Source organism: Lactuca sativa, chromosome 5, assembly GCF_002870075.4.
Source record: "Lactuca sativa cultivar Salinas chromosome 5, Lsat_Salinas_v11, whole genome shotgun sequence".
In the NCBI taxonomy this organism is placed as follows: Eukaryota; Viridiplantae; Streptophyta; class Magnoliopsida; order Asterales; family Asteraceae; genus Lactuca; species Lactuca sativa.
Window position 1 is genome coordinate 287,715,586 of NC_056627.2, and position 11,712 is coordinate 287,727,297.

Here is an 11,712-nt window from a genome sequence, read left to right on the forward strand (position 1 = left end):
AAGGTCAAAGTCAACGTCAAGTTAACCGCTCCGAGTTGACTCGACTCGTCGATTTTACCCTTCAACTCGTCGAGTTCCCATGAATCACAGAATCGTGAAATCGTGTTCTAACTCGTCGAGTTTTCCTACACCTCACCGAGTTTCTCCTTCTCAATAGAAACGGGACTTTCCCAGTACAACTCGTCGAGTTCCCTTGTGGGCTCGCCGAGTTCCTTCAAAAAAATTGGGAATATTCGACACAACTCATCGAGTTCCTCGCATTTCTAGTCTATTCATCCCTTTCCTCGGATTTAAGGTTCCAAAATATAGATCTACATTGTTTCCATGGCATATTTCTGTAAAGTCGACAACTTGATGGCTTTGCATGTCTCAAATGGACCCAATCTCGAGATATAACAACCTACTTCTATGGACATGGTCTTTTCTTGGACAAGAACGGGTTTAGGACCCTTTTTATGAATCTAAGGACCAAATAACACTGAGAATGGGAGTTGTAACATCAGGACTGTGAAGGTTATCATGTTTCCAACAATGCGGTCAACAAGACCCATAAAACAAGACTAAGAGAGATCTAAGCTATTAATCATCAAGTTAGGGACTTTTTACCTCAGAAACTTGCCAAAGATGGACGAGATCCCAGATTTAGTGCTTCCCCCCAAGCTTAATGATCTTCTAGTTCTTCTAAGTCCTTCACCAAGCACAAAAACACACAAAATCCACTCAAAACATCAAGTTTCTCACCAAGGAGATCACAATACGATTTAGGGTTTCGGGGAGGCTAACGAGGGCTGATGGGGAAGGATTAAGTCCTTTAAATAGGGTGCAAAACCTTGAAAATTAAGGTTTCATCCTAGACGGTCTACTCGTTGAGTTGAGGCCTCTCAACTCGTCGAGTAGATTACTTAAATCATGTGGTCCTGATAATCTCTACTCGACGAGTTTGGGGCTTCCAACTTGTCGAGTTACTCTGTAAACATGAATAAATTATAAATTAAATACATACCAAGAACCGGGCGTTACATGTAGATCTTAAGATTTTCTATCAATAATCTTGTAATTTCTCCCTTTCAATAAGAATGTGGTTTTATTATCATGGTATCAGAGCAGAGGTTTGATTTGGTGTTAGAAGGTTTTGTAGCAGTCATTTGTGGCGCAGCTCGATTTCTATGTTGAATAAGGTGTCTAAGCTGGTAACTAAATTGACATATTCTTGTAATTAGAAACAAAATCCTTTTTGGGTTGCCCTCATAACTAGAACTTAGTTAGAATGACATTTAGAGAGAGAGAGAGGGAGTGTATATATATATATATATATATATATATATATATATATATATATATATATATATATATATATATATATTAGTTTAGCATATGATTAATACATTGTAATAAATGGTTTGTTAACATATTATGATTAATATATTAATTGGAAATGAACAATTGATTTTTTAATTTATAAGGTTAATAAATTAATAAGAAATCAGTTAGAATTAATAAATTATAAATCATAATTAATTTGGGATTAATTTGAATTAATTAAAGGTGTAAGGGTGAATTGTAAGTGTTCAATAATTGAACAAAAGATGCAATTCTAGAAGCATCATGCCTTGGACGATTTTGTGGAGTTCCTTATGGTTTCCAGAAGCTTCCTATATGATAATAAAGAAAGAATCTGAATTGAGATTAAATCCATTATGTAATTATTCAAATATTGTTTTGTCCCTAAACTACTTAAACTATAAATAGGACCCAATGCCTATGATTTTGTTCATAAAATTCCCTAGAGAATACTCTGGCCAAAAATATCCTCTTTCCTCTCTCCTCTTGTCTTCTAGTTCTAGGGTTTGGGTGTGAGTCATTAGAGACATCATCCTTTTGTGATAAGCTTTCCAAGACCTACACTACAAGGAGATTGAAGTGATTTGTTTACTACAACAAATCACAAGGTATGTAACTCTATACTTGGTAATTTCAAATTACACTATGGTTATGCTAGGTTTAGTTGTTCATTGTATGTTGCTATCAAGGTGTATGGCATAAATCTTTTATAGGATGCATGCACTCTATTAATTGTTAATTGTTTTCCGCATTGTACAATTTTGTTTTCTATAAAACTCATAAGTGAACATTGATTTCACATGAGTCAAATCGAACTAAACATTTTTTTTTGCAAAACACTAATCTCACGACGTGAGCACAATTTTTTTCTTCAGATTTTCGGTAGTTATCTTCCTAATATGATTTATGGCGTTATCAATATTTGATAATTTTCCTGTATTAATTCTGTTAGATTTAGAATTTTGAATGCCTTGTGTGATAACCCATAAAACCCTAAATATTAGGAGATATCATTATTTGATAATTTTTATTAGTTATATTAAATTGAATTTTCATTTATGAATTTAATAATTAATTTAATTGTAATGTAATTAAAAGATAATTATAAATTCATTATATGTTTAAATTGATTAATTAATTATATGATAATTTAGATAATTTATATTTAAACCTCGTATTTTGAAAAGATTTAAAACATACCTTATACTATATATGATTAAAATTTTAATATTTTATATGTCTAAGACAAGTTAGTCAAATCAATAGTAAGCCTTATTCACGAAACCATACTCTAAAGGGGGTATAAGGAAACAAACTATAAAATGACCGTTATTTGAGTGTCCACTCTCACCAACCGCTCCCTTGTATGGTGGAGGTTCGTTAGTCAAACGGGTTTGATAGGACATAACTTCTAAAAGTATGATAATATAAAGTAATTATACCTTTTTATAAATCCCAATCTAGTTACTTTAAGAAAAATGTGAAATGTATGCTAATCCATGAAAACGCACATCACTCTTTATACGTCGTTACTGGAGCATATGTGGCTAACCGACACACTAATTTGGGACTATAAAGTTGAGGTGATGAAGAAATCGAAAATTATCATTATTGATAGAGCATGTGTGGTTAACCATCACATCAATTCGCGATGATAAATGACCTTGATCTTGTCAAGCGGGTTTGCATGGTTATTCACATCTTAATTGTAATCATTGGCATCCCAGTCACAATTGGTAAGAGCATAACTAAGATTAAACATGTCATTCATAAGACTCAATGAATCTCAAAAGATCTAGAAGTTTCATGTGATTGAAATTGGTGAGATGACTCTACCTACATAAAATAGATTCGAATTTGATTATGGCATCCCTCTTCAAAGGTTGAATCGAAAATATGGATCCTAACCTTAATTTAAGTTTATGACTTAATAATTAAGGACTAAAATCACCTAACTTGAATTCTATATTCTCCTAACTTTTAGATGTCAAATTAAGACAATGATGGTATTCCTCGTTCTTTTGGAAATGTTTTTCTTTGTTCTTCTGGAGATGGTCTTCCACATTCGAGTCAAGGTGAAAAAATTTTCCATTCTTTGGTTAATGGTGGAAGTGGACATCATCTCTCTTCAACTCTTCCACCTCCTCCTCATGTGACTTTCCCAACGTCACATTTTCCTCGAGTTGAAAGATATGAAACTACCCAAGCCCTATTTACATGTAAACATGAAGATGGAAATTTTGTGTGTGCGCACATTCTGAAAATGAAGTCGTATATTAAAAGTTAGAAAGGATGGGTGTCATATTTGCAAAGGAGCAAGCCATTGATTTGGTTCTTTTTTCACTTCCTCGGTCATAAGGTCAGTTTGTTAAGAGCTTTCATATGAGGAATCCTGGTGTGACCCTAATTGATTTGACTGAGATGTTGATCGTTGTTGAAGCATAAATGCTTAAGAACACATCTAAAGCATAGTTGCTTAAAGGATCTGATTCCAATAATTTCATAGACATTGGTGAAGACCATGTTGACGATCTAGAAAAGATTTATCTTCCCAATCAAAAGGGATCGTCCAAGATCAAACGGTTCAAGTGTATGGTAAAGAGAAAGGCTCATTATGAGATTGTTCTCAATGTTGACCCTAATGAGTCCATTTGTTTCTACTGCCAATTGAATGGACATTGGAAGCGAAACTGCCCAAATTACCTGAAAGATCTTAGAGATGGTAACGTCAAGTTGTGTGACTCTATTTTAGGTACATCCATTATCTAATTCCATAAGTTCCTATTCTCAAACTCTTAATACATGATGTGATGATCATATTTTGATGGTATTGAGGGATTTAAAACAAAGAAAGAAGTTTAAACAAGTGAGTTAAATCTGATCGTGAAAGATGGACTTTGGTCGCATGGAGAAGAAGTTGCCCTAAGTATTTGCAAGAATTGAAAGATGCCAAGGCCAAAGCAGTTGGATCTTCTTCTGGTACATATTCTATTCAAGTCAATAATACTAATATTTCAAATTCTTGGGTTCTTGATATAGGATAAGGTTTCCACATTTATTTTGATATGTAGGGACCAAAGGAAAGTGAAGAGGTTGAGCATGGGAAGTTGAACCTAATCATGGGGAACAAATGAAGATCGGTTGTTACCAAGATTGGGACTTATGAACTTATGTTTGATAGTATTAGGGTTGATTTGGATAATTGTTGTTACTTTCCAGAAATGGCTTGAAACATTAGTTCTTTTCATGTTTTATTTAGACAAGGATATCGTTATGATTTTGATAATAATGATGGTATTGTTTTAGTTTATTTCGATGGTGCATTTATTTTCAAATCATATCCTTGTGATGGTGTGTATGAAACTATTGTTGATGTGAATGAATTATACAACAATGTGTATAATATTTGTTCTTCTAATACTTTAGAAAAGCCATGCCTATGACATTGTCGTCTTGAGAATATCAACAAGAAAATCGCCCAACTCCAAAAGGATGGAGTGTTGGAATCGTTTGACCTAAAACCAGATGATGAATGTGAATCTTGTTTGTGGGCAAGAGGACTAAATCACCTTTCATTGGCAAGTGAAGATTTGTTGCCCCTAATCCATACGGATGTGTGTGGACCATTCATATCTGCCACAAAGGATGCAAATCGCTACTGCGTTACATTTACTGATGATTATAGTATCTATAGTTATATTTACTCGATCAAACATAAATCAAAAACTTTTAAAAGTTTCAAAGAGTTTAAGAACGAAGTAGAGAATCATTTGGGCAAAAAGATAAAGATGTTACGATCTGATAGAGGTTTTGAGTATCTTAGTATCGACTGTAGCAACTATCTAAAGGAATGTGGAATTGTTTCACAAATAACACCTCCTAGGACACCACAACTGAATGATGTAGTTGAGAGGCGTAATCGGACCTTACTTGATATGGTTCGTTTCATGATTAGTTGACCTTAACTTCCAGTATTATTCTGGGGGTATGCCTTAGAAACAACAACCCATATCCTCGATCTTGTTCCAACTAAGAAAGTTGCCCAGACACCTCATGAAATGTGGATAGAGAAACCTCCCTCACTCGCACATATCAAGGTCTGGGGTTGTGAGGTTCTCCTTAGGCGAGAAACCTCATACAAACTTGAACCTATAGCTAAGAAGTGTTTTTTCACCGGTTATCCACAAAAATACTTTGGATACTTGTTTTACAGACCCGATGACAATGTGGTGTTTGTAGCTCGAAGAGGAGTCTTTCATGAGAGAGCTCATGTTCAAAGAGGGCAGTGAAAGCATGATTGATCTTAAAGAGATTCAAGATTTGTCCGATGAAGCAACTTTTGAAGATACTAGCTCTCAACTTGAGAATGAAACTGTTGACCCCATTAACAATTCGTTGCCCCTTTCGTCTGTCAAATAGTGTTAGCATGCCACTTTCATTCTATGGTTTCCATATAACTGCAGAAGGTGATACATTTATTAGTGATGCAACACTGGTAAATTTGGATAAGCCTACTAACTACAAGGAAGCAATGACATGCCATTAGGTTGCTAAGTGGAAAAAGGCAATGGATAGCGAGATCCAATCCATGTATGATAACCAATTGTGGACCTTGGTTGATCAAGCACCCGGTCGAAAGACAATGGGGTGTAAATGGATAAAGTTTCCAACTTTATCCATTATGATCTCATTATAAGACAAGATCTTAAGCCCTAAGTCCATAAAGTCCTTAATATGACAAAAAGAATAATACTCAAGTTAAGACCTTTTTCTCACTAGTTTAGAAGTTCATGACCAGATGAGCACCACACCAAGCTCTGAAGTTCCCCAAACTCCAAGAGCACCCAAGAATGGGACCAAAACATCCAAAAATTTACTCATACTTGACACAAGAAGAACAAATGACAAGGTATGGACTTTTTACCTCCAAAAACTCATAAATGTGAAGAGGATCCTGCATCCAAGCTTTCTCCTTGCTTCCTTGCCCAAAAATGAACCACCTTCTTCCCCAAGTGTTCACCAAATGAAGCATACAACCTTAAGATAGAGTCACCAATCTCAAAATTAAGGAAATGGGATAAGGTTTCAGAATGGGAGATGCAGGCTGAAGGAACTGACCTAGAATGAGAGTTAAGGGGGTTAAATATGGGAGAAACCCTAAAATACATGGGCTTGGGCTGCTACCGCTGCCACGCCGTGGCGACCTTCTAAACACGCGATCCATTAATTTCATGTCACATCGTGGGCACGTCGTGGCTGAGGGTTTGTTTCAAAAACCTTATTTTGATTCCTTTAATCTTGGTCAACCTTCTTCGAGAAACAGATGTTACAAATAATTAACATAAGTTGAAAAAAAATGAGAGTTTTTAATGAATATGGTTCAAGAAAAATGTTTTATCTTGAAAGACAATTTGGATGACTTGTTTATAGGACTTATTATTATATAGATTATTACTTGAAGACATGAAATTTTATTTTGTTAATACCTATTCTTATTAAATTAAAAGATTTATTATGTCCATAAATGTTTAAGCGCATACTGGGCCTGTAATTTTAGTTGGGCTAAGTTATTAACTACTCGATACATAATTAAAATATAAAAGCCCAATTAGCGAATGCAAGCAAAACCCTGAAATATTTGATATTGAATTGATATATAGCCGCCATCGTCTCTTCCCTCCGGCCGCAGGGTAAGCTCGCAGAAGCAGGATCTCGGCAACGGCAAGCAATGGTGACTGCTCTGCCGATATACTCTTTATGAATCAAGGCGTATGTGTGTTTATATGTATATGTAGTAACTCCATGTGATTAAATTTACAGGGTAAAGGTACAGGGAGTTTCGGTAAGAGAAGGAACAAAACCCACACACTGTGTGTCCGGTGTGGTCGTCGGAGTTTCCATCTTCAGAAGAGTCGATGCTCTGCTTGTGCTTATCCTGCTGCTCGCGTCAGGAAATGTAAGTTTTCCGTAATTCTGTTTGTATGTATGTGTTTCGATCCGATGCATTGCTGATTGATATCAACGAACGTAGATAACTGGAGCGTCAAGGCGATCCGAAGGAAGACGACTGGAACTGGTCGCATGAGGTATCTCCGTAATCTTCCCCGCAGATTCAAGAGCAACTTTAGAGAAGGTATGTTAATTGTGTTACCAAAAATCGCATTTAATTTTGTCAATAATGGATCTCTCGTGTTGATTGTTACTTAATTAAGAAATTGCTATTGGTTTCTTCATTTTAGGTACTCAAGCTGCGCCTAGGAAGATCGCTGCTGCAGCTTCAACATAAAGCTCCAAGGAATCACATCAAAATCGACTATACGGGTATCAATCAAGCATATTTCCTTTAGGCAATTAGTGTAGGTGAACATCGTTTGGAGCTATTAATCCCGTAGTCTGTTCTAAGTTTTTTCTTTTTGGGAAATCTGTTATTCTGATTTATGGATGATGATGCATTTTGAATTAAGTGTTATTAAACACCTTTCGCTCTTTATTGATCCTTTCTACTCTTTAATATGATCTTTTTGTGATCTTCTGACCAAGATAAAACCAGTCTCTAATTAGCCAGGTTTCTTAAATTTACAAACTTCTTGCTCAATCTCTGTTTGAATATCAAGAACACAGTTTGACAATAGAACTTCTATTGCTTGATATGAGGGTAAAGGCGAACTGGGAGACCTTTTGCAGGGACAGGAGTAGATAGATACACAATCTTTTCATTCTTGATCATCTTCTCCAACTTAAAGTTTTTCACAAAATTATGCATGAAAACAAGTATCTCTAATCGGGCATACTCTTTTCCTGGGCACATTTTAGGTCCTCCTCCAAATGGTACATACGAATATGGTTGAGGGCCAGATCCTTCAAACCTTGAAGGATCAAATTTCTCCGGATTTGGGAAGTATTTTGGATCATTATTTGTCGTATTAACATTCCAAAATATCTGCAAAATCCAAACACCCCATGTGTTAGTTGATTTAAATTTCATCCACCACCTATCAGTTCATGTTTTAGGTGTTTAAGGTTTAACAACTTACCTTCCATCCTTTTGGAATGGTGAAACCTGCGTATTTGAAATCGGTCAAAGCTTCTCGAAAGGCTCCTTGAGCAGGTGGTGCTAAACGTATAGATTCACGTGCCACATTCCAAGAATATTTCATCTTCTCGATGTCTTCCCAAGTTAGCAACTCTCCAGGCTTTTTAGATTTTGTTATCTCCATTTGTTCTTTGAGAAACACATAAGCATGAGAAAATAGAAATGTTATTCATATAGACAAAAGCCGTAGTTTGGTTTGGAGAATGTTTTTGGAAGGAATGAAATACGTCAAAGGATATAGAATATGAGTGATTGGAATTTGAATGACTTATAGAGTTCAAGGTTACCTTCAAAAACTTTGTTGTAGATATGTGGATGCTCTGCAAGATGCTTTAGGACAAAAGTTATCGCAACACTGCTAGTTTCGTAGCTAGCAACTAATAAACCGATGATATTATTTGAGATTTCCTTCTCGCTCATAAGACTTCCGTCTTCTTTTCTCACAAGTAGCATTTGTGACAAAACATCATGTCTCACAATCTCTTTACTCTCAGTCAACTCCTTTCTTCGTGTCCCAATAATCTTTAGCAAACCATCACGTAACACTTTCCCTCCTTTCATGGCATGATTATACGCGGTGCCAGGGAAATCTATGGGAACCGAGATCATCCCATTCGTGACTATTCTAAAATTATCCAACACTTCGGCGACCTTCTCATCATCGTCTTCATCCATAAATAGTTTACACGAAAGGGCAAAAGTGTACTTTTGTGTAAGAGGGTGAACTTTCACTTCCTTGTTTGGGGCCCAATCGGTGTCCATATGTTGGCGGGCCATGGTATCCATTATAGCAATGTACTTTTTCAATGCTTCTGGCTTTAGGATTTCATGAACGGAGTTTGCTAGCAATGGGGCTACGATTTTTTGATCTTGATCGATGACTTCGGTGAAGAGAAGAACTTTTGTTACGGATTTAGGCCACCATGAGGTGACAAGTTTGTTCTCGTTTGTGAATACGAATTTGTTTCCTTGAGGGCCACAAAAGAATGCCATTTTTTCTCCGAGTAAAGATGTTTTAAATACATCGTTAGAGAAGTTTTTCATTCTTTTTTGGATGAATTTAGGTGGGCCCAATAAGCCGAGATTGATGTTTTCTCCAACGATCGGCCATCCGTTTGAGCCAGGTGGTGCTTCCGGATTGGAAGAATTTCTTTTGAGATAAAATAGGTAAATGAATGATGAAGAGAGGAGTATTACAAGAAGGGGTAGTGAATATGTGAGAGTTGAAATTGAATCCATGGTTTTGGGATCAAAAGGATGTGTAACGAAAAGGTATTTATAAATGGAAAATTGTTTGATTAAGATTCGTTTTTAGTTGTTGGAGGTTTACGTTGGTTTCGGATAAATGATGGTCGTGGGGCATATTTGATGCCGTCGAGGAGCACATACATAAATATTTTTTTTTTGTGTTTGATGTGCTACTGAGTTTCCTAAGACATTCTCGAAAATTTAATGATATTTTTGTTTTTTTCTTTATGTTCTTTTATCTATTGAATGAATATTTCCAAAACGGTTAATAATGATTTGTCAAGATATCACATAATATTTGTGTTGTAAAAGAGATGCGGTTAGGATTTTTTTGTCCCTTATTTGACTTTTACACTTCTATTTTATTTGAAATGAAAGAATTATAACAGAGATATTTTTTAAATGTTCAAATTCTAAGTGGAAATGTTGCCTCTTATTTTACAAACATTATGGATTATATTGAGATAGATAATTGATTACATATTTACATTCATAATTTAAAAACTTCAATAAAAAGTGTCGATGCAATGATACCTCGGAAACAAGCTAGCCTCAAAACGGAAAAATGATTCTTTTGATTAAAAATGAAATTTGCTGTATTTTAAAACTGCAAAATGATTTGTTGATTAAAAAGATTATAATCGCATCTATGGACGTTTTTTCTGAAATCCAAGTATATATGTTGGAATAACACTAAATCGTCATTGCTTTGGAGAAGGGATTACGTTTCATGGCAACACCATCCTGCACAGCCAATATGGAGCAAGTAAATCACAAAGTCTCTGAAAGTATAGAAAGTGATCCCCAAACTTGAACTAAAGAACTCGGTTATGGATTTTCACATGCCAACCTTTGTGACAGTTTGACAAATACATTACATGATCCATGATCCTAGTGACAGTTCTGCTATGTCACAGATGGAACCTTGATTACTATGACATTGTTGCAAAAATAAAAAAAAAAAATATATAAATGGACTCATGGTGATATCTTCCTCACCACGAAGTAAAGATGAGCGTTTGGACCGAAAAATCAAACTGGACCGGAACCGGAACCATATTAGGAGGACCAAATAAGCTACCTGGTTTGGTGTTTGGTTTTGTATATTGGGTTTATTCGGTTGTCTGGGTATTTCGGTCGGTTCTTCCGGTTTTGGTCTTAATTGGGTCTAAAAACCAAAACCAACAACTGAAGAATTACTTTTCTCTGTTGTCTAAAGAGTATACACATACCTTCTGTGATCACAAACAACGCAAATATATATAGGTTCAAATGTTTCCTACAACTATTGTATGCATGTATGGACCAATGAGAATTTAACAATAATTTAATTATTTTAAATTAATAAGGGTAAATTAGTAATATTACATATATCTATTAATTAATATCCAAGTTTAACCATTGTTATCCTTTATTGTGGGGATCAGTTTTTTTTTTTTTTTTTTTTTTTTTAGTTACGTATTAAAACCCTAGACATTGACTAACACCTCAAAGGAAATCGACGTTTCTTCCTCACACAACAACCGATTCTTGATGCATCAAAGGAAATCGGCCTCTCTTCCTCACACAATGATCGATTATTCTTTATCTATCTCCACCATTTGCCGCCTTCCAAATCATCTCTGCTACTGCTGATTCAAAGACCTTCGATTTGTTGCTCGATCCAAAGACCTTCAATTTGTTGGTTATGCGTTACAAACAGAAGAACATCTTATAGTTACAAGTAATTTTTCAAAAATTCTTGTTTTATCAAAATTAATCTCTTATGGAATATCTTTGTATGTAAATTTCATTTTTTTACACCATTCTTTTTACTGTAATTTCTAAAATTCATAAGACATCTGATTATTGCCCGCTAACTGTTTGTTAAAATATTTGAATCAAATATTTCATCCATTCATTTGCACATGATGATTTAATTTGCTTATGATTAGTTATTTCATACTCTTATAATACAAATTCTTTAAGAATATTCAAAACCATTTTTGGAGAAAAGTTTAAGAACATTCCGTGTTGCAGGAAATCGAACC

The 11,712-nt window shown here is 35.1% G+C and overlaps 2 protein-coding genes across 2 annotated transcripts; one reads left to right on the forward strand and one right to left on the reverse strand.

Moving 5' to 3' along the window:
* Positions 1 to 6,951: 6,951 nt before the first annotated feature.
* Positions 6,952 to 7,831, forward strand: LOC111910265 (60S ribosomal protein L37-1). Its single transcript, XM_023906069.2, has 4 exons — positions 6,952 to 7,072; positions 7,162 to 7,297; positions 7,373 to 7,474; positions 7,581 to 7,831. Exons 1-4 carry the CDS (start codon positions 7,070 to 7,072, stop codon positions 7,625 to 7,627), a joined length of 288 nt encoding a protein of 95 aa, XP_023761837.1. The 5' UTR covers positions 6,952 to 7,069; the 3' UTR covers positions 7,628 to 7,831.
* Positions 7,832 to 7,978: 147 nt separating this feature from the next.
* LOC111910266 (beta-amyrin 6-beta-monooxygenase) lies at positions 7,979 to 9,673 on the reverse strand. The gene is made up of 3 exons (XM_023906070.2): positions 8,722 to 9,673; positions 8,376 to 8,563; positions 7,979 to 8,281 (listed from the first exon to the last, which is right to left on the reverse strand). Exons 1-3 carry the CDS (start codon positions 9,671 to 9,673, stop codon positions 7,979 to 7,981), a joined length of 1,443 nt encoding a protein of 480 aa, XP_023761838.1.
* Between the last annotated feature and the right edge of the window lie 2,039 nt (positions 9,674 to 11,712).